The sequence below is a fragment of the Trematomus bernacchii genome, unplaced genomic scaffold, assembly GCF_902827165.1.
Source record: "Trematomus bernacchii unplaced genomic scaffold, fTreBer1.1, whole genome shotgun sequence".
NCBI classification, from domain to species: domain Eukaryota; kingdom Metazoa; phylum Chordata; class Actinopteri; order Perciformes; family Nototheniidae; genus Trematomus; species Trematomus bernacchii.
Window position 1 is genome coordinate 896,020 of NW_022987582.1, and position 22,719 is coordinate 918,738.

At 41.7% G+C, this 22,719-nt stretch overlaps 1 protein-coding gene across 3 annotated transcripts in view; it reads right to left on the reverse strand.

Annotated features, from left to right (window-relative positions):
* Positions 1 to 1,961: 1,961 nt before the first annotated feature.
* Positions 1,962 to 22,719, reverse strand: part of myh14 (myosin, heavy chain 14, non-muscle) — a 35,617-nt gene continuing 14,859 nt past the window's right edge. The window contains exons 8-44 of one of the 3 annotated variants that reach the window (XM_034127920.1): positions 22,168 to 22,260; positions 21,962 to 22,025; positions 21,594 to 21,692; positions 21,280 to 21,423; positions 20,963 to 21,177; positions 20,718 to 20,870; positions 20,273 to 20,446; positions 19,806 to 19,979; positions 19,595 to 19,709; positions 17,961 to 18,166; positions 17,719 to 17,840; positions 17,534 to 17,603; positions 17,284 to 17,444; positions 16,086 to 16,194; positions 15,515 to 15,646; positions 14,934 to 15,140; positions 14,712 to 14,849; positions 14,501 to 14,624; positions 14,065 to 14,236; positions 13,710 to 13,922; positions 13,438 to 13,582; positions 13,141 to 13,347; positions 12,183 to 12,287; positions 11,872 to 12,024; positions 11,487 to 11,735; positions 11,275 to 11,388; positions 11,086 to 11,184; positions 10,787 to 10,999; positions 9,991 to 10,152; positions 9,773 to 9,901; positions 9,591 to 9,679; positions 9,383 to 9,506; positions 8,698 to 8,906; positions 7,871 to 7,979; positions 6,905 to 7,077; positions 6,681 to 6,704; positions 1,962 to 5,711 (exon numbers count right to left, since the gene is read on the reverse strand). In XM_034127920.1, coding sequence (XP_033983811.1) covers positions 5,522 to 5,711; positions 6,681 to 6,704; positions 6,905 to 7,077; positions 7,871 to 7,979; positions 8,698 to 8,906; positions 9,383 to 9,506; positions 9,591 to 9,679; positions 9,773 to 9,901; positions 9,991 to 10,152; positions 10,787 to 10,999; positions 11,086 to 11,184; positions 11,275 to 11,388; positions 11,487 to 11,735; positions 11,872 to 12,024; positions 12,183 to 12,287; positions 13,141 to 13,347; positions 13,438 to 13,582; positions 13,710 to 13,922; positions 14,065 to 14,236; positions 14,501 to 14,624; positions 14,712 to 14,849; positions 14,934 to 15,140; positions 15,515 to 15,646; positions 16,086 to 16,194; positions 17,284 to 17,444; positions 17,534 to 17,603; positions 17,719 to 17,840; positions 17,961 to 18,166; positions 19,595 to 19,709; positions 19,806 to 19,979; positions 20,273 to 20,446; positions 20,718 to 20,870; positions 20,963 to 21,177; positions 21,280 to 21,423; positions 21,594 to 21,692; positions 21,962 to 22,025; positions 22,168 to 22,260 — 5,379 coding nt within the window. In that variant the 3' untranslated portion in view covers positions 1,962 to 5,521. Of the gene's footprint in view, positions 5,712 to 6,670; positions 6,705 to 6,904; positions 7,078 to 7,870; positions 7,980 to 8,697; positions 8,907 to 9,382; positions 9,507 to 9,590; positions 9,680 to 9,772; positions 9,902 to 9,990; positions 10,153 to 10,786; positions 11,000 to 11,085; positions 11,185 to 11,274; positions 11,389 to 11,486; positions 11,736 to 11,871; positions 12,025 to 12,182; positions 12,288 to 13,140; positions 13,348 to 13,437; positions 13,583 to 13,709; positions 13,923 to 14,064; positions 14,237 to 14,500; positions 14,625 to 14,711; positions 14,850 to 14,933; positions 15,141 to 15,514; positions 15,647 to 16,085; positions 16,195 to 17,283; positions 17,445 to 17,533; positions 17,604 to 17,718; positions 17,841 to 17,960; positions 18,167 to 19,594; positions 19,710 to 19,805; positions 19,980 to 20,272; positions 20,447 to 20,717; positions 20,871 to 20,962; positions 21,178 to 21,279; positions 21,424 to 21,593; positions 21,693 to 21,961; positions 22,026 to 22,167; positions 22,261 to 22,719 lie in introns of all 3 variants that reach the window. The other 2 variants (XM_034127922.1, XM_034127921.1) reach the window with 2 other exon arrangements.

Here is a 22,719-nt window from a genome sequence, read left to right on the forward strand (position 1 = left end):
TCTTTTCAGTGTTGGCAGTAAGGACTTCGAAGGCTGCATGGATGTCGAGGCCTATTTTGAAAGTATCTGTGCCTGCCAAGGTGACTCTGGGCAGGAAGTCGGTGCTGATGATGTTGGACTTGCAGATCAGTCAGATATTTTAAGAAGCTCTGAGGTGGAGGATGAACACGGTGAGACAGGCGAGTACAGATATGAATACAGTTATCATGGGGATCAGGCGTTGCGCATAAACAACTTCCAGTGGAGCTTGCAGGCACAGAGACAAAATGAAGACGCTGAAGAGACACAGTTTAACAATTTTAAGGCAAACCAAGAGACAAATATCGCCCAGCTCCCAACATCCACATTGATCGGCTACCAATACAACGCCTCAGAGCTTCAGACGTACCAGCGTCCTCAGGAGGAGAGTCCCGGTATGCTGGTAAATTGTGAAAATAACCAAAACTTTATACCATTTGAGGGAATTGCTCAGTCATTCCCTGTCCCACTTCATATTCCAGAGCACCGTCCTATACAAACACCACTGCATGAGGATGACTGGCTGTTCACTGACATTTTAAAGGACAGGAGGTCACCAAACTGCTAGGAAAACATCATTATCTTTCCTTTTTAATTATTTTGGTTGTGTTAGGCATACATTTTGGCAAGGGTTTGTCTTATATTGTTAGAAATAGAACTCAGAGAAAGTAAAAAATCATATTGATATAAAATGTTTTTATAGCAGTTTTTTAGAGGGGACATTGTGTCTCTTAAGATAATCATGGGGAGGTTTCTTTATATTTAAAAGAAAATCTGACAGCATAAAAAAGTCTTAATGCTTAATGCTTATTATTGACAAAAGATCCCCCTATAGTAAACACATCTTTTCCCCTGTATTTGAAAGATACAAATGATACAAAATATATTGAATATTGGTAGTTCATGACTGAAATTCATCAAAAGATTATCAAGTAAGTGAAAGTGGAAATAATATGAATATGTAATATTAAGGCAGTTTTTGGGGGTGATTAGCTTTCAGACTCCTAGCTCTTATCATTTATTTAAAAGAAGGTGCACTGGAAAGATATGGTTATGTAATTATACTAAAAACATTTTTAAAAGAAGCTCCAGCTGCAAGATGAGTATCAAGTAAAATGACTAATATATATTATTAGTGTTATTTAAAAAGAAAATGACACTGTATTCTGTATTGCATTAATAGTATGCTTTCATTGTAATATTTAATTTAATCATGTACAGTAAATCCTAAATCAACAATTTAATTGTTCTCTTTTTGGACCAAACCTTTTGTATTTTTACGTTTAAGCTTTTAACAGTTTTTTGTGCCATGTGATTTGTGTGTTGCTCACAGTAGTAGTTTGATTGCCTAAGTATGAAATGTTTAAAGTGGTGACACATATTTATAATAACAATAAACAAAATCGTAATGCTAATTATTCCTGTATTATAGTGTGTGTGTGTGTGTGTTTGTGGGGGGGATTACAAGAATAAGTATTATAGTAGTATAAGTATTATTGGCAGAATGCAAAAGGACCATGTAAATATATTTATATTGTAAAAAAAAAAAGAATGTAAGAGCTTTACTTCAACAGTAGGCTATACATTGCAGTAAATTAATGTATTAATGTATTTGTTGTATAATTAGGTTACTTATTTTGTTTGTTTGTGTAAATTGCATTACTTTTGTTTTTGCTCATAATACATATTGAGATGAGATTCCTTCACAATGTGCTTCCTTTTCTTTGTTTTGTTTCCGCTGCTTTAAATGTTGTGCAAAGAACTAAATAAAACCAATATAATGCAGCACAATGTAAAATATTTCCCTTTGAAGTGTTGTGGAGTAAACGTATAAAGTAGCATAAAATAGTACCTCCAATGTATATTTAAGTGCTGTACTTGAGTAAATTAGTCTGCTGTCAAAGAAACACAGAAACACAAAAGATCAAAACCAACGACATATATTAAAGTTAACCCAGTCAGATGTTTTATAATTACAGCATCATAAACAAAAAAAGGCTAAAACAATAAAACAAATTTTTCCCAAAATGTTTCAAGTTCCACAGTAGCCATAAGGAAACACAGAGAGAAAAACAACACCTAGAGAAGCACCGGCCTCGTCTCTTGCTACAGGCGGACAGTTCAATGTCTTCAGATTGCGGTCTATCAAGGCGCGAGCGACGGCGCCACGTTTAGACGTTGGAACGACATTCTGAGATTACGACGTTTAAATGAACAGTTCAGAGTGACAGATTGCGTCGTCTTTGACACGTGATGTCAGCTCATTTGGCTTTATGGTTAATGTCGCCCTCTTTAAATTACAACCGGACAGCAGACATGATGTTCTGTAATGTGTAAAGTGCAGCGTTTACACAATATCTTAAAATAAAAAACACAGCGTCAACCTAAATCAATTGCATATTGCTAAAATAACATTGTACAAAATGAAACCCTTTAATAGGGCTTAAATATATGTCGTCAGTACTCAAACTCTTTCTTGATCTTTCTTCACCTCGGCTCTCACTAACTGTGAAGCAAGGTGAACCTGGCAAGGCAAAACAATAAAAAATGCCTTACATGTCTGATGGATACGAGGACGTTGGCCCTATACGCGCTTATTGTTCTCGATATGCAGGTGTTAGCTTTGCATTGTGGTTTAATTAACATAAACACTTGTTTATTTAAAACAAGAGGAAGGGAGCAGTGATGACAACCCTGATTACCGAAAACGACTGCACGGTCAACACCATCAGGATCATTAGTCCTTTGCCATCGAGTGTAACAACCAGAAAGCAAAGAAAACGTACAGAGCAACATTTGGGATTTATCTTTATCTTTCTTTAGCGCCAATTAATAGTCAAACCACCAGTTACATTCTTTATAATTTAAAGGAATGGTTTCACGTTTTTGGGAAATAGGTTTCTTTACGAGTAAGAACAGAAGATCATTGTCATTCCCATGTCTGTTTGAAAACTATGAAACTACAGCCAGTTACTTTTAAAATTAGCTTAGCACACTAAGCTACAGTTAGCTAGCTCTGCCTGAGTTAAACAAATCACACCTACCAGCATCTCTAAATCTCAGTTGTCATGTTATATCCTGTTGGATTAAAGAAAACAAGGTGTTTTAAGCAACAAGCTGCGTTTACATTTTTCGGTCAAATGCTGGAATATTTTTTGGCCGTGCGCAGTGACTTCCTGGAGCCCCTGCTTACATACTTTTTGAACATAGATATACATGCTAATTAGTGACCTTTAGAGATGCTGTAGGTGGATTAGTTACTGCTAGTCCGAACCAGGCTAGCTGTTTACCCATGTTATCAGGCTTGTTGCTAAGCTAAGCTAACCAGTTGCTTGCTGTCGCTATATCTTTATTGTACAGACCTTAAAGTGGTTTCAAACATTCCCGTCCTACTATCCGCAAGAAAGCTTATTTCCCAAAATGTTAAATGATATATTTAAAACATTGTAACTTGTGTCCAAGTCACAAATCTAGACATTACATTTGATTCTGGACAGCCTTAGAGCTGTGACAGGCAAACAGGTGGCAAATAAAGGTCAATACAATTAAAATAGGCCCATTAATCCACCTGTTAAACAATAAATAAAACATACTGAGGAAAATGGAAATGTTTTATCAAAAGGAAAACACGTATTTGAATCCAGGTTTCACAAAAACAATATCTGTTTCACAGCAGGGTCCTCAAGCTGCTCCTGTCTGGAAGACACCACACACACGTGGGTCAATTTGAGTCAATGGTCAGGGTAAAAAAGAAATTCTACTTTTTGTTCAACTTGCATTTCGTAAAAATTCATTCCTCAGTGCCTCCATTGTCATTTTTTAATCTAATACTAAGTATTGGAAAAGGCTCGAGTCTCATGCTCAGTTACTCTGCACAGGAACTGTGAGCAGAGACTGAGTTTGTTCTGAGGAAAAGTAGAAAACCTCCCCAGCCTCCACCCTCTCATCTACTCTACAGCTATTCTACATTACTACCTATTTAAGTCCCTTTTTCTCATCCATACGCCCACCATTTGGTTAAACACAAAAGCTTTGTCTGATCGATAATTTACACAGATAATCAGTGAAAATCAAAGTTACAATGTACAAGATGCTTGTCAAAATAAAATGAGATGTGTTCATCAGTCTAAAAGATAAAAAAAAAAAGAAAGAAAGATCCATGTCACAATTTGTTCTGCTTTGGATAAAAAAAAAAAATCCACCAATACAGTTCTCCACAGGTTATTCCTAGTTATGTCGCTGTGGTAGACAACCCATACATTTTTATTTTATACACCAGAAACGGCCTAAACCAGGGAAACCAGTTCTCCACCAGGAAGCTCTCTCATGCAAATTCACAGCTGAGAGCCGATGCTGTAAAGCAGACTGCAGCAGGAGCGTAATGATCAGACTAAGTTCCTCACAACACGAACAGTCGTACAGAAAATAACCAGCCGTCAAATAACTTAAATTTACATTTGGATATAAATTATATAAATTCTCATTTCTGAAGCAATATGTTAAGATTTTTAGTTAAAGAAACCAATACTACCTACTCCTTTGCCTAACGACCTAGTGTTTCTAATCTACAGAAAGAAGATTTATTTATTTATTAAAACTTTGATGCAGCTTTTTATGGTCAAATGTTTGCATTTTTACAATTCTGACAAATGATATGAGTATTAGATTATATGAGATGGAACTTCTCCCCAGTTTCTGATCAACCATTTACAATAAAAGTTGAATTAAATAATAGTTACTATGCTATTTCTCTTTTGCTAACTCACCCAAAAAGTCAGCCATTGTTTTTCCAGCCCAAACTGTTTTCCAGATTATCTCAAGTTACTAATTTAATGTTTTTTTAAAACCGTCATATTAAAATGTGTGTACACGACTTATCTTGTTGACTTTTTGTAACACATATACAGATTGTATCATCACCCTCCAGCAGCCCTGTATGACATCAGATTATTTATATATATATATATATATATATATATATATATATATATACATATACATATACATATACATATATATATAATCCTTATCAAAAGGTTTGGTCATGGTTTATCTTTTAAATACCCCCTCATGTAAAAGACCACCATAATGTTTTCTGCTAATTACTGTACAGCATTAAGAAGTTATTTGATAGTAATTTCCCCTTGGAACTCTGGGAAATATAGTTTTGTTTCTCAGAAGTGCTTTACAGAGATGTAATGTAGAAACTTCCAGTCTTTGTTATGTTGTTTCTTTACGTCACAGTCTGTTACAAAATCAAAATGAACTCCAGTTGCCTCTTTGTAAAATCTCATTTCAGACTTTCTTTTTAGTGAGGTTGTTGTACAGATATAGCGCCTGATGTATTCATCATAAATGTACTTTTATAAACTAGTGTTGTCATGTGCGTGTCACTCCTTCACCCCTGAGTAGTCGAGGCTGTGAGAGGCCAATGTGTGTGTGTGTGTGTGTGTATGTGTGTGTGTGTGTGTGTGTACTATGTGTAACTGAGTCTATGGGTGCGTCACTCTGCATTGTTGATGCTGTAGGGCGGTGGGGGGTCCATGCTGTGTTCAGAGGAGGGAGTCGGGGTCCCCGGGGGTCCAGAGGAGGGGGTCGGAGAGGCTGGAGGCTCCTCAGAGTCAGAGTTCTCCAACGAGAGGTCGTCCACCAGCGCTCTGCGTCCACGCATCGCCAGGGGCAACGGAGCACGCCTGGATAAGGAGAGTCAGAGTTACAGTTTGTCCTGCTGTGTGACAGTCCAGTGTGTTTCTCTGTAAAACTACTCGTATCTTCATCAACATCACTACAACCATTATGTGTAAAGGATATTTCTGAGCTAAAATGATTCTCTTAACCATGTGTGTATTTGTCTATGTGAATTCTACACTATCAGTGTGTACAGCTTGTCCTTGCTTTCTTAGGTTTCTTTTAAATGATAAACTGTAGTGCTCTACTTGCCTCTGCAAATCACCCAAGACATATTAACTGTTTTAAATTGAAGGCAAGAGAAAACTGATTATTTAGTCCACTTACTAACTAACACCTTATTTTGAAAAGCACATTTTAGATTATATAAAGCCATTTTGAGACTTTTTGAGCTACTCTGTTCTGTTTGTCCTAGAAATACTATTATTGTGTTTTCTCTTTTGAAAGGGATATAGAAATCCTTCCATTAAACATCAGTTCCACCTGTGCTCAGCTTGTCTATCAGTCACATACTTCCACAGAGTCAAAATCTATTTATTTGGTGGTTTTTCGCTCTGTTTTTGTAAAGAGGCTGAAGGCCAATTTGTCTTCATCAGGATTCAGCAAAACGACTTTCCCTCAGAATCCTCTGTATGTTAAACTTCAACTTGTTGGAATGACCAACTCTAAATGACACACTAGAAACAGACAAATGGCTTGCATTGTTTCTCGACATTACTTTAATGGTTGTCGTTCAAAATCAATGAAAAAGATGATTGTGTCAGTCATAAGGTGGGTGAGAGTTAATAAACAACTATTATTGTAATATCACCTATATGGAATCTGTTGAGCAACTAAAGCTTGAATGTGCAAAAAAGTAAACAATAAAAAACATCCAAAACGCGTACTAAATAAACTGTGCATGTGCGCCTCCACCCATTAACCACAGATAAACAAACACTCAAATAAAAAACATGACACACACATGGACCTACTGCTCTGGTCTCCATTCAGGAAGGCTGAGTGATGTTGTGACGGACACAGATGGACAGTTTGTCAGTGTTAGATGGACACAAACAGATGCAACACAAGAGCACAACAAAACAAATCATATTGAGTTAATGGGGGGGTTAAAAACAAACAAAACAACCATAAATGATGATGGTCAAACAAACAGAAAACACAGCCATACACACACACAAAACACACACACGGATACCTTAGCTGGCTGCGTAGAGTGGTGATCTCTCGCGCCATGCTCTGACTGGCGTCTGTGAGCTCCTCCAGCTCTCTCTGCAGCTTCCTCTTCTGGGCGTTGGAGCGAGAGTTGTCCTCCTCCACCTCCTCCAGCTGCCTCTTCAGCTGCTTCAGGCGGACCATCGATTTATCCACCTAGGAGGAGGAGGAGGAGGAGGAGGAGGAGGAGGAGGAAAGGGGGAGGATTAAGGAGAAGTGTTGGAAAAGGACGGAGCGTATTGCAGAGGTGAGACACCAGAGCGAAAGAGAGAGGGGAACAAGCAAAGAGAGAGATTACTTTGGGAACAGGAGGGCTGATGGGGATCGGGAGTCAGATTAAACCTGGCAGATTATCACCAATGTTTTGGCGGAAGAGTCACTGTCTCTGTGGGGGATGATGGATTTGTTTTTCGGAGTGGAATACACTCTTTTTTCCCAAAGAACACACAGATGTCGGGGCGAGATTAGGATTATGTTAAACTAAACTGGATAAATCAGTCATTTTAGGATGATTTTTCAACACTCTCTTTGTGCGCTGAGTCGCAATTACAACAGCGAGTTGACCTGATCTGACCCCATCTACCTGACCCTATATCACCCCTTGCTGCTAAATACCAACAAACTATGTGCAATATATATAGATGCCGTTAATAACTGTGTAATATATACCTGGCTGCTAAATCCTAAAAACTGTTACAGGATGTGTATTTTTTTAAATTATCTAACTTTTTATTTTTTATTATATATATTTTTTTATTATATCATAACTTAGTACTTTTTTTTAAATGCATGTCACATATTTAACATATGTAACATTAAGCTGTCTGTGGCTCTTTTTCCTGCTGTAACTACGCACATTTCCCCTCCGTGTGACTAATAAAGGTATTCTGATTCTGACTCTGACCCCATCTCTGACTCAGCTATTCTGTTGTGGAGAATGTTTTCTTACCTGTTCTCTGTACTGGTCTGCATGTCTCCTCTCGTCCTCCGACTGCATCATCACCTCCTTCAGTTTCTTCTCTGTCTTTCGCACCAGTTTGTTGGCAATGGCTCGTTCCCTGAGAAAAAGAAAAATTCATTATAGGATATCTGTCACACAAAGCAATTCAAGATCGTGGAAAAGCATTACCATCTAATTATGTCTAAAGGCTGGTTGAGGGGGAAAACTTACATTTTAAATTAGAACTATTGTACATAGGTTAGACTTGCTCCAACTCTGCCTGTTTTTAAATCTCGTTTAAAAACCCATTTATTTTCCCTTGCATTTACAGGCCAGGTGACACTTGTGCTTTTAAAAGTTGGTTTTTATCTTACTCGTGTTTTGTATTGTTTTTACGTCATGTAGGAGAGTTATTCAGTCTGTGGCTTCTGATCTGGTTTCATTGTCTCGTGTTTTACATTTGTTTCATGTCCTGTCTGTTTTTTATGTATTTATGCTATGTTTTTATACAGTTGTTGATGTACAGCACTTTGTTCAACTCTGTTGTTTTTAAATGTGCTATAGAAATAAAGTGGATTGGATTGGATAGCTGACCGGCCCTGAAATTGGTCATTTAAAGTGTCCAATAAGTTGTTTAAAATCATCAGGGAGTTGCAATGGACCGCCCTTCCATACTACCATTCTGGCCCCTTATTATTATTATTTTATTATAATCATTAGTTTAAGTTTCTTCTTGTAAACAACATAAAAGAAAAGAATGGCAGCTTTTTTAAAGAGTATTTCTTCCCAACGTCTCATCTTTTATCTGTACTAAGGCACGCGTGTGCTTCTCTCACTGTCTCTCCTGCTCCAGCTGCTCCTCCATGGAGTCGATCTTGGCCTCCAGGGCGGCTTGGCCGAGTCTGTGTTTCCCCCTCACGGCTCCCTCCATCTCCCCCAGCCGGCTCTTCAGCTCCTTGTTCTGCCTCTCCAGCTGCTCCCGAGCCGCCTCTGCTTTCTGGGCCAGAGTCCTCTCTCCCTGCAGCTGCACCGTCATAGTCTCCACCTGGACCACGAGCAAGGCAAGGCAAGTTTATTTATATAGCACTTTTCAGCACGCGACAATTCAAAGTGCTTTACAAAACAAATTAAAATACTTTTTAGGAATAAATACAGTAAAAACACTTTATATAATGGCATTTTACAACAGGCATTAAAAAGCAAAGATAATCAAATAAACACAACAGGTAAACAATACATGTTTAAATGGCATACTGTAGTGCGAATATGAGCAGCTCAATTAAAAGCAGCGGCAAAAAGATATGTTTTCAGTCTCGATTTAAAAATAGTAAGAGTTTCTGCAGACGTGCATGATTTGGTTTGTTCCAGATTGTCGGGGCATAATAGCTAAACGCTGCCTCTCCATGTTTTGTTTGTACTCTCGGAACCGATAGCAGCACAATGAGGATGTGTACTGACATGCATGTTATGGTTCCACAGAGATAGTGGTGGATGTGTGTGTGTGCAGGTATATCACCGTACCTGTAGAGCATTCTTCCTCTGTCTCTCTGACATCAGCTCAGCGTTACTCTGCTCCTCCTCCAGCTCCTCCTCCAGCTGACTGACTCGTGCGTCTAACCTCCGCTTCTCTTCAAACAGCAAATTCCTGGACAAACATTACATTTAAGTCCACATACCAACCGACAATACACAGATTCATGTAAGTTATCTGTAGTGAAGGGATACTGACTTTCCAGAGCTGCTGTTGACCATCTCATCGGCCATCTCGTCTCTCTCCTGCTGAGCCTGTCTCTTCTGCCTGTCTGATACAGAGAGCTCCTACACAGACGAACAAATGCAAATGATGTTTTAAAATAATTAAAAAACATTAAATCTTTATATTTATTCTGGGTTTCAGTTAAATAAACGCACCTCAGAGAACTGCAGGACCTCTGCTTCCAGAGTTTGGATCCTCTTTTCGTTGTCCTTGGACTGAGCCATCACCTCTTCCCGGGACAACTTGCTCTCATCTAGCTCGCGCAGAACTTCCTTCAATTGACCCTGTGAAAAAAAAGTTACATTTTATACCTAAATTCAGGCCATTAATGAGTTCAGAATATCAATGTTTATGCGTAGGGAAATGTATTTACCTGCAGCCTCCGTAGCTGCTTCGTAGCGTCCTCTTTTCCGCGGGTGGTGGTCTCTACCGTGGCCTCCGCATCCTGCAGCTCTGCTTCCAGCTGCTTCTTGGACAACACAGCCTGAGACCTCTGACTCCTCTCCTCCTCCAGCTGGATCTCCAGCTCCCTCACCTGGCAAAGGACAGAGGACAAGAACATGTTGTGTGATTTGGAAAGAAGATACAGGGTATATGCAGGAATCCTGAAGTCAAATGTAATACCTTTTAAGACCTTTTTTAAGACCCTTTCCATACATTTTAAGACCTCATCGCCACTTCGGGTTTTAACCGGTTACATTGGCGACACACTTTACCTCACATTTACTATTGATATGTCCTTCCTCCTTATCTTCCAACCATTTGGACGCAAACTTGCATTTCCCCATAACGATGTTGCTTAACAACCGGCTTAAACGGACCTTCGCGCGCTATCAAGCAGTGAGCGTGCGATGTCCTGTTCAGATTACGTCAAATCCAACGGGATGCCATAAATAAACTACACAGAATCACACTACACACCTACGCAATGATTACATTCAGGCAGACTGTAGAATACAACCTCTTTGGACAATTGATATACTTATTGAAAACAAGCTACAAAATGTAATACCTTGGAAAATGCCGTTTAATACTTTTTAATACTTTTTAATAGCCTTAATTTTCGCTAAATTGATTTATCAACTTTGAATACTTTTGAAGACCCCGCGGACACGCTGAGATATGACAAAATGTGTTGTTGCTGTTTCTCTCTCCCTCCTCCTTTCTACCTGTTTGCTCAGTGCCCTCCTCTTCTCCTCTCCCTTCTCCTCGTTGGTGCCGATCTCCCTCTCAAACTGGGCCTTGAGCGCCTGCAGGTTGACCTCCAGCCTCAGCCTGGAGTTCTCTGCCTCCGTCAGCTCCTCGTCCAGCTCCTGCGTCTGAATTCGCAGGTTCTGAGCTTCAGCTTCTAAGCTCCTGCGGCTGCGCTCCAGTTCATGGACCTGATGCGAGAGCAGAGAGGAGACGGTGACTCACTGAGGATTTAGACAGAGAAATAACAAAGGAGTCCCACGAGAAGGAGTCTTACACTCTTGCCGACGTCGTCCTGCTGGTTAACAAGCTGTTCCATGTCCAGACGGAGCTGCTTGTTGGCCCTCTCTAGCTCTTCCTTTCCTTCCTGGGCCTCCTACACACAGAAGATCAAGAAGAGAATGAATCATCACAATCGCAGATACATAACAACCATTGGTGTACCGTCTACTCTCAGTTGGTCTACCTGCAGGGCCCGGGAAAGTGCCATGTGTCTGGTCTCTTTCTCTCGGCTGTCTGCTTCTGCTCGGTCCTTTTCCTCTGCTAGCCGAGCGCTCACCGCCTTCTCCTCGGCCAGACACTGAGGGGGTGAGAGAGACACAGTGAAGAGGTCAGGAGAAGATATCTCAGAAAGACTTTTGAAGCTGGTGCGTGGAAACAATCTGATGGGGCTCTGACCTGGTCAAACTTCTTCTGCCTCTTCTCCAGGGCCGTGCAGTTCTGCCTCTCTCTCTGCAGGGCGAGGGTCATGTCCTCGATCTCCTCCCTCAGTCGCTCCCTCTGCCGCTCCACCCTCTCCTTCTCCTCCTCCTTCTGCCGCTCCTTTGCGACGGCGCTGTCCAGCTCTCTCTGGAGTTTCCTGCGCGTCTCCTCTCCGGCTTCCACGGCCGTGTTCACCTCCTCCGACTGCTTACGGAGCTCTGCCAGCTGAAAGAGAAAGGGGTTAATAACTCATAATAGTGATGTTGAATCTACATTTTTGGATATTGTGAATTATGAGGGGGTGTTAGAAATGAAATATGGTAAACTGAAACATGATCCTGCAAGGTTTTCTCTGATTTACCTGCTGGGCATGGGTCTGAATCTGCCGGGCTAACTCTTTGGCTCTCTCCTCCTCTTCCTCCTGTCTCTCCATCAGTCCGTTCTTTTCTTCCTCCAGCGCTCGTACCCTCGAGCCGTGAGCCATCTTTTGACGACTTTCATCCTGCAGTTGTTCCTGAGAGAGAAGAAAAAATTGAGTGTCAAATGTTTTTCATTCAAGATGGGCACCAATGGTACATTTTCCTAAAAACTATAAATATTCTCTCAAGTGTCTGTGGTTGTAGTCGTATTAAACACCTGCCCAATCCTCTGCTGAGTGTTTCACTGTGTTACCTTTGCGTCATTCAGCTGGCTCTCCAGGCTGCTGACCTCTTTGGCCAGCCGAAGGGATTTGGTGTCAGAGGAGGACACACTGCCGCCGAGAGTCTCAAGCTCACACTGAAAAAAGACAGAGTGGATAAGTTTACCTGAACTAATACGGGAAGATCCCTCTACTGCAAACATTCAATCTGACTTCAAAACATACAAATCAACACCTATAGGAGGGCCGAAGTCCCTCCCTTTCCGGGGGACCTCCATGGGACCTTATTTCGGAAAAAGTATGCATTGAAGTCAATGGCGAGAGAAAGATTATCTTTCGATCCCGTTTGAATTGAGCCACGAATTACACATATGATGTTTGTCAATTAGAAAGATAATATTGCAAGTCAAAAAACTAAAAATGTGTCGTAAAACTGTGAAGTAACACTTTTTTTTGTGTGAAACCGCTCAATGAACTACATCTCCCGTCTCACACCACACACCAAGATGGCCGTCACGTTGGCACATTTCACTTCTTTCTTTCAGAATGAGGCGAAAAGTATTAAACGAGGTGAAGATCACTAGAAGTCTGGGCATGTTGAGAGCTGTACATACACACAAGGGGAGTTAGTCGGTTCCGTAAGAGCCAGCATGCGGGACCGGGATTCTGGGATTTGTAGTCTTTCCAGTTGCGTATTTTTCATAGTCTTATATTTCAACAGTTTTACGACAAACTGTGACTTTTTTGACACGGAAATGATTTTTTAAGATTGACAAACATCATATGTGTAATTCGTGGCACAATTCAAACGGGATCGAAAGATAATCTTTCTCTCCCCATTGACTTCAATACATAATTTTTCCGAAATAAGGTCCCATGGGTCGGAAGTAGATGGGCGGGACTTCGCCTCTCTATTTAACCACACAAACAAATTCACAACTGAACAAGTACATCTAAGGCTTGATATCAGTGTGTTGTATCCATTTGCACCTGCAGCTTGTGCACTTTCTCTTCCTTCTCGTCCCGCTCTCTGTCGGCCTGAGCCAGGCGGGCGCTGACCTCCTGCAGCTGACCCTCGGCCCTCTTACGACCTCTCTCGCTCTCCGTGCGGCTCGCTTGGAGGCTCTTAAGTTCCGAGCTCAAATTCAGCCTCTCTTCCTCCAGCACTGATTTGGCCTTCTCGAAGGACTGACGTGCCTGAAAGACAAGATGGATACCACGCCTGATGAGTGACATGTTTACACGTGGATGAGTCTTTGACAAAGTTGGTGTTTTTGTTCTTCTTACTCTCTTGCTGTTGTCCAGCTGTTCCTGAAGGTTGTCTATGGCACCGCTGTGTTTGACTCGGAGTTCTGAGAGCTGGCCCTCGTGGCGGCGAGCCCCGTCTTCCACACACCGCTGGAGATCATTTAACTCCGCCTCCCGACGAGACCTGTGGAGATAGGAAGAGGGTCAAAGATGTCAAATTCTTGTCCTTTACGATTTCTTTTTGAGTCCTGATCTGACAAGAGAAATACAAAAATGGAACAATCAGAGCCTAAATGTACGTGCGCATTAACCTGAGCTCTTGCTGGGCAGCTGTGGTGTCCAGTGTGTCCTCCAGCTCGGTTCTCAAAGCCTCCAGCTCCTCCCCTAAATCTCTCCTCTGTTTCTCCGCCCGCTCCCTCATCCCTCGCTCATTCTCCACTTCCTCCTTCAGCTCAGACACCTGGGACATGGCCTCTCTCAGCGACCTCTGAGCTTCAGCACGACGAGCTCCTTCTTCCTCCAACCTGACAGAAACATTGAAACATTTGTTTTGTTCCGCTTATGGTCATGCACAACTAAAAAAACGCTAAGTAAAAGGTGTCGGGTGTCAGATCTTTGATTGGGCTTTATTTGTGTTCCAGCGTCTATCGTGTGCGGTCCTCTCACCGGCCCTGCAGGGTGGTGATCTCCTTCTCCTTCTGAGCCAGACTGCCCCTCAGCTCGGCGGACAGCATGCCCAGGTCGGAGAGCTGCTCCTGGGCTTCCACCGAGTCGTTCTCCATCCTCCTCTTAAACTTCTCCTGCTCCAAGCGACCCTGCTCCTCACGCTTCAGGCGCTCTGCACACGGTTGCAGATGATGGTTCATTTGCTTTGTACTATTTCTATTTGGTTTATTTTCTAAATTATAATGACTTGTAAGCCTTCTTGGGCTAGGCATAATATGTTTGCATGACACAATAATAATTGAAAGTCAATATATCAATGTTAGAATATAAATGATAAAGGTATTGTATTTTATTTCAACATTTTAAAGTTGTGTCTTTCAAAAGAATTCATAGAAACACATGTAGGTTGCCTGTGTGATGACATTAGGACATTTACCCTCCAGGTCAGCGATGACGGCCTCCTGTTTGTTCTTAAGTTTGTTCAGACTTTTAGTTTTCTCCTCTTCCTCAGTCAGCTGATCGGTCACCTCACTCAGACGCTCTTCAAACTGTTTCTTCTCCTGTTTAGTAAAACAAAGCATTGCATTGAAATGTGTACAAAATGATACACAAAACAAACACAAAAGATGATTAACTGTGAAGCCCACCTTGCTGAGTCGGTCTCTCTGCTCCACTGCAGTCATCAGGTCCGTTTCAAGACTCTTCACTTTGGTCTCCAAGGTAACCTTCTCCAGCAGGAGGCGCTGTCGTGCACTTTCCTCCTCCTCTAACTGCTCCTCCAGGTCCTGAAAAGAGGATACCATTTAAATAACACGCAGGGAAAGGAAGCTCAAATCTCAGATTCACTTATTTTCACTTTGTCTCCTTACCTGAACATTCTGCTGCATCCTCTTCTTCTCATTGGTCAACTGCGTGCCTCTCTCCTCCTCTTCCTCCAATCGAGTCTCCATCTCGCTCAGCACCTCCTCCAGCTCCTGTTTCCGACTGGCCAACCGCGCCCTCATCTCCTCCGCCTCCGCAAACAGCTCCGCCTCGGCCTGCAGCTGGTCAGCCAGCACAGACTTCTCCTCGATCAGCTAGAACGTGTAAGTAAGTAAAGTTTATTTATAAAGCGCTTTTCACAGACAAAGTCACAAAGTGCTTGACAAAACAATAAAACATCATCATAGGAATCGTACAATGATAAATGAACACACAAGCCACGTGTTAAGAAGTCATAAAAGCACCAAAACATAATAAAAACACAATAAAAACACAATGAAAACGTAGTATAAAATAGAATAAAATCAAGCACACCGGTTACCCTGTGTACCGTTGTACCGGTGTACAAGAGAGGAGGAAGAGGAGGAAGAGGAGGAGGAGGAGGAGGAGGAGGTGAGCGAGGCACTGATTGATAGGATGGGGTTTTCATTGTAGGGTAGACAGCAGAACAAGATGGAGGTTTGTTTACCTGAGCGTGTTTCTTGTCCAGGTCTGTGTAGTCCTGCTCCACTCGGGTGACGTGATCCTTGGCCTTCTGGAGGTCCGCCTCCCTGACCTGGATCTCCTCATCCTGCCGGGTCACCTGCAGCAGGGGCTTCACCTGGTCGGCACAGAACAACAGGGTCAGAGGTCAATGTGAGGGACGTCCCAATTCCTGCATCGCTTATGATTTAATTCCCTGGCTTTCTACATTTTTCATTCTTTTGTCAAGGATCTAAAGTCAATGGAGGGATCATACAACATATTGCAAAGTTAAATGACCCAATCCAGTTGAGTTTTCTTTAGTAAATATTTGTGTCTATTGTGAGCATGGATGCTAAATATTTTCCTTCCTGAACCAATTAGTAAGGATATCTCTATTTATATTTGCGATCACATTTCAGCAGAACATTTAAAAACAATGCTAGTTTGATTTGACTAGTACAACTGAAAATAAATTCAATCAAAAGGAGAATAGAAGTAAACCGAAGCTTTGCAGCAGATTCAGAGATCACCATTGGCTACGTTTATTGTTTATTTTACATCTGTGTTCTCAGTACCTTGGTGAATAGCCGCCACCACTGCCAGTTCCTGAGTTTGAGGTAAGCGGCACAGTTCCTCTGCATCACCCTCAGAGCGCTCATCTGCTGCTGCTTCTTCGTGAAGGCTCTGAGAAGTCAAAAAACAATATAATTAGTCAACAAAACGATATGGGCTTATCGCAGGGGCGGATCTAGAACAATATTCATGGGGTGGCAAGAGGGTGGCAGGAGATTTTGAGGGGTGGCATCCCCTGGCAGAAGTATATTTAATCGCAGTCATATCAATCAATGTTAACTTGGAAAGCCACAATATTGATATTTTAACTCAATAACATTAGGTGACATTATTGTGGCACATCAGTAAATCCTTAAATATAAATATATAAGGTGGCAGACATAATTTAATGAATTTTAAATGAACAATGAGTCAACAAAACGATATGGGCTTATCGTGACATGTCTGAAATGAATATAGGTAGTGGCTATCTTTCAAACAGAACATATAATATTTCAGGTAAAAGCTCTTATTTATTACTTCTTGTATACTTTAACTTCCTTTGTGCATTAAATGTGTTATACAAATAAACTGACCTCTGATTAGTTAGCCTCCATTGTAAAAGATAACATTAATATTCATGTCCTTTACAGGCCAAATAGCTGTCAATGTTGTTTAAATGACTGAGTCACTGATATGGGCTGACAAAGGATTAAATATTAATGCTCCTTTAAGAGGGAAACACAAACCTGCCTCCAGATTAGCAGCGAGTTCTCCTTAGAGAGAAATCCCTAGTGTGCTACAGTAGATGTTTGTCTACCACTATCCATTAAGATTGATTCGGTAAGAAACTGACTAGCTGATAATAAATAAACAAAGGCAATCAATGTGTTACACCAACATTACTTTGCATTTAGCTGACGCTTTTATCCAGAGCGACTGAATAAGTGCATTCGACCAAGAAGATACAAACTTGAAGAAGATCATATAATAAGTACATCAGGTTTCATAGAGCCAAAACAAGTGCTACTCAACTAGCTTTAGATAAGCCAGTCCTTTATTAGTATAAGTGCTTTGTTAGTAATTCTATTGCTCGAAGTGGAGTCAAAAGAGATGAGTTTTCAGTCTGCACCGGAAGATGTGTAAGCTTTCTGCTCCAACAGGAACAACATTTTAGCCTCTCTCTCTTTGCTGATGTTTGAAATGAGATAATGCTCTTACTTGCGAGCGAGGTAGCCTCTGGAGGCGCTCTGGAAGCGAATGATGGTGTCTGTGATCTTCAGGTCTCTCTCTTCCTCCAGATGAGCCAGGACTCCAGCTCTGAAGAAGACTTTACTCTGACCGACCCTGAACAGGTTGAGATCCAGCTCCAACGCTTTGATCTGAACAAGGAAACAGTGGTTGGAGTTTTCCAGCATTTCAATCTTTATATAGTAAGTTGTATTCTCATAGCTCCAGAACCGTAACTCACCATGAGCTCTGATGCCTGTTTGCCATCCATGAAGGTGCGAGGAATAGCATTAGGAGTCAGGATCTCATATCTGGAAGACAAATGTGGTTTTGTAAATATGAGTGTTTGAGTGAAGGAAATAAGTCGGAGGTAAAAAGTGTAATTAACAGGAGCCATAGGAAGGGCTCACATACAATCACACACACCTCTGTCTGAACTCCTGGAATGGGATGCGGTTAGGGAAGCCTTGTCTGCAGATACGGATCCCCTCCAGAACTCCATTACACCTCAGTTGGTCCAAAACCAGGTTAGGGGCCAGCTTACCCGCCTGACCACAATTAAAAGGTACAAGAATGGACATTTTAAATCAAACATTTCTTATTTTTTCCACCTGCTATTTGTCTGTTTTGGTTTAAATCTGTGTTGACATGCCTATCCTTTTTCTTACCTTCTTCTCGTGGTTGGGGATGATGCAGCGGAGGAAGTTGGGGTTGGTGTTCCTCAGTGTGGCCATCAGCTTTGTGAGAGACTCTTTGTACAGCTGACCAACGGTCCTGAACATCCCCTTCTTCGTCTTCAGGCCTGACCCTCCGAACGAGACCGGCCCGCTGCTGTCGCCTGTCGACACCTGGTCCAGACTCACGATCCTGTCCACTGGACGCAAACATAGAGCGGGGCCTCAGTTTAGTGGAGTCAAAAAGAGTGTTTGCCAGATTTGGCATGATGATGTCTGTGTTAATGCCACACTAACGTAGTGGCTATCAACTAGTACTCACACATCTGCTATCAAGTCTCTGCACAGATGATATCAGATGGTAGAGGAGTTCATTAGAGATGCAACAATATTGTGTTAAATTCAATGACAGCAGTTTATATTTGCTCACCCATATTGGCCAGTGAAATACACATACAGTCTTAACACGGGTTAAGGTTCACCTGTTTGTTTTAACATGTCTCGACAGGCATGACCTGCAAATTTGTCTCATAATTCAGTCGATCCTTATTTGACAGGTTTGTTTTTGCAATTTACTCTAAGAACAATGTAGGAAATTCCACAATTAGCCAAATATTTACAATATAAAAACTATTAGACCAATACTGAGGTGGCTTTTAAAACTCTTTAAATGGTAGTATTGTATACCAATATGTTGCATCTCCAGAGCTCATTCAGGATCACATTTCTGCCTGGTTGGTTTTCATAAAGCCGCTCCAGTGGCAGATGTTTGTGGACGCATTTTGCAGCACAACTCTTATGTGATCCTGAGTGGGATTTTTGTGACTAACCGTGAGCATGCTGCTACCTTTACCTGGACATTTCTACACAGCCTAGATTCATTACTTCTACTCTAGACATGGAAAAAACTAGATCACACAAACACAGCACTGTCACTAAAAGCAAAACTTGGTGAAGAGCAAAGAGAGAACTGAGCAGACAGCACAGTGACGATACAAAACAATAATTAACTACATGTAACAGCTCGTGACACCACAGCACAACTAAACACAAACTGCAATCTAACAGCGGACAGACAGTTAAACAAAGGAGTCATGTTAGCAGAGGTGGGAGTGAGGAATGTGAGTGTGACACAGAGGAGGAGAAAAACCTACTGTCGGAGCCATTAGCCTGGATTGTGGCAAAGGAATCAAAGAAGTATACACGAGGAAGAGTTTGAATATCTGATGCAGGAAGAAGGAAGGAAGGCAGAAGAGGAAAGGAAACAAGGAGTCAAAGCAAGCACCAAATGAGTGGAAAGGGGACAGAAGGAAAAAAGACCAGAGAAGTGAACACAGGAGAAAACAAGAAGGAGGAATAACAGAGAGAGGAGCAGAGAGTGAGAGCCAGCATGGCATGATAGATGGAAGAGTTACAGGATAGAGAAAGAGAAGAGAAAGAAATACCGTAAAGTTAGAACATTTTGCACCAAAAAATACATTGTTTATACTTGACAAGCCTGCATAAAATAAAGAAAACAGAAATGTATTATATTGTTGTTAAAAGTACACTTTTTTAAATGTTTACATGAAGTGTACAGATTATAGGTTTACTGTACATGATTATGAATAAACGTGAACCAGTCTCACCCTCCTTCCAAAGCTCTGAGACAAAGTGATCAGACGACTGGTGGAGAAGAGACGCCACGTTGTCGTTCAGAGGGTCCATGTTTTTCACTAACCAATCATGTGCCTTGTAGTCCACCTGAGAGACATTACGGAGGGCAGGGGACATTTCAGTGCATTCCTTTGAATGGTAAATACGGTAAACACGGAAAGATGTGAAGAAATGATGGGATACCTTGCCAGCATAGTGAATGATGGAGAAGTCTGCTTCCCCGCGTGGTTGCTTTGGTTTGAAGAATTTCGGATGGGTGCCTTGCTCAGCGGACACCTTCTCCACAAATGAGCGGTCGGTTGCCCGGGGAAACCAGCACTCTTCATCCAGCAGCGCCAGCACACCAGGCGGGTGGGCCTAACGGAGACATTTATTGTGAGTGAAATCTGGACTTTATAGTTCAAATAACAATGCCTCAAAGCAGAGTGTGTGTGCCCACTATGTTTGTGTTTCTATTCATGTCCTTTTATCCACTTTGCCTTCTTCATCCATGGGTGTGGTTGACTGTGGTGAAGTGAACAGGTTCTATGTCCCACAGGTTCAATCTGGAACTCCCCACACTCACCAAACAATGCACATAACTTATATGACCATTATAGACCCTTAGCATCTGTCATTCAAATTGTAAAAGTATTAATATGTGTATTCACTGGTTTCTCGATGAGGTCAATGCACGGCTGTAAGTCAAGGCCGAAGTCGATGAAGTTCCACTCGATGCCCTCCCGCTGGTACTCCTCCTGCTCCAGGATGAACATGGTGTGGTTGAAGAGCTGCTGCAGCTTCTCGTTGGTGTAGTTGATGCACAGCTGCTCAAAGGAGTTCAGCTGCAGAGGAGCAATTTATGAAAGGAGAAATGTAATGTTAACTATGATAGAAAACGCTTGTTAGACAACGTTTGACAATACACTGACGATCCACACATCTACATGCTTCTAACGCTATCCGCGATCTGATACTCATTGTAACAGGTCCTTAAAACATTTTGAAATACAAAGGAAACAGGCCTTATAACAAATATATCAGAACAATTGATCATACTTCATGATGTTTTTTAAAATAATTTACATCAAACTAACAATCATTATATGTACAAACCTGGAAGATCTCAAATCCAGCGATATCCAGGATACCTATGAAGGAGGCTCCCTGCCTCTGCCTGCGGTCCAGAGCTCTGTTGATCCTGTGGACCAGCCATCTGAACAGACGCTCATATGAAGCCTTCGCTAAGGCCTCCACAGCAAAGTCAGCCTAGATGAGGAAGGGTACTTTGTCAGATACACTTCATAGACAAAAACATGTTTATCTGTAAGAGCAAAAACACATATGCACACAAATCGTACCTGTTCTTTGGTCTGGGCCTTCTGCACATACTCTCGACCCACTTTGATTCTGGGAGTGAGGATGGCCCGGGTGAACTCCAGCACGTTGATGCCCAGCAGATGGCACAGTTTCTGAGCGGCTGTGTTATCAGGCATCGAAGCCTGATCGTGGTGCTTCTCCTTCATGAAGGAAATGTTCCCCAACTGGAGCACAGAGGAGATCACCTTCAGCATGGCTGAGGAGAGGTGAGACAGGGAGGGGGAAGGTGATTAATAGCAGGGATCAAATGTGCAAAAAGCAAACAACTTTCTCTCCTCTCCATCGCCTCCTCTCTTACATAGCGACTCCTCTGGGGTGAAGCCCATTATAACCATGGAGTCCATGGTCTGGGTGAAGTTGTCTGCATCGCTCTGACCAGTGACAGGGATGGAGCCTCCGCTGAGAAAGCGGTACTGATCAGCAGTTCCTAAAAGCAGGTCCGCTATGTAAGGGAAAATAAAGGTTAAACAGAGTGATTGATTTAAGCGCTAACAACATCAATAAGTACAGGACAAAGATACATGTTCTGCAGAAACACATACAGTATGTTTTGTAGTATAGCAGCAATTTACTGTGTATTCACATGTTTGCAACTATTGTCATTTGGCTCACCTTTTGTCTCTTCAGAAGTTCCACACAGAAGCTGGTAAAAGATGTGGAACGTCCTCTCGTCTTTGGCCTGACGGGTGGCCCGGGACTTTTCCAGGAGGTCTGGATTTATATGGTCATGGAAATATACAGCTGAAACTAGATATATTTTCCCTCTGTCCTTTTCCACGTTTAGCTTTTAAAATCTGAATATAGCATATGTAATATGAATGTATATGTGATATTAAAACAACCTATGATCTAGTACTTCCATAGGTTTCAGAAAGCACCTTGGGTCTGAAGTCTTTTCGCCTAAATACTCTCTGCATATATCAGCTAACTTAGACAGCAAGAGGAAATCAATCTTTCAAAGATAGTATGAAAAAGGATACAGGTTTCGATGTTGGCCCCAACAATGTACCCCGCCACATCAAAATTAATGCGGATGAATTTACCCTGAAAAACAAAGAAAGAGAGGTTTTATGTTTCATTTCAATTGTACAGTAAATCATCAAATGGACAATAATGAAGGGAGGTAATATAAATATATAAATATAAACATATATCTGTTGGTGCAATGTATCTTGTTTGCTCTTACAAATCTAGAGGAGTTGTCGTTCTTGACAGTCTTTGCGTTGCCGAAGGCCTCCAGGATGGGGTTGGCCTGCAGCAGCTGTCTCTCCAGCTCGCCCTGAGACACACAGGGGACGTCAGATCAGATTCACAGCACAACAAAGACAACAGCCTCCACAAAATACTTCCATAGGGCCCATCCATCAACTAAAATGCACCATATAACCATGCTCTTCCTAAAGTTACTACTGAGCGGTGGCAGAAAATGGTGCAATTAAGGGCCCAGAAAAGCATCTGCAAACACACCATCCCCAGACCCGGGAACAAATGATTCTCAACATCAATAAAGATAATAGGCCCTCATCAGTTTAGCAATCAATAAGGGCATCAATCATGTTTCATATTTAATTCATTAAAATGTGATTGCCTACATTATTAAAAGGCAATCTATCAAGAGTCGGTTGAGAACCACTGTTGCAGAAAAACATGGGCCGAGGGAAGCCGCAGATTTAGATGCTATCATACACAAGCTACATATTGGCTGGTTCTAGCTGCAATGCATTACTTTATGTTGTCG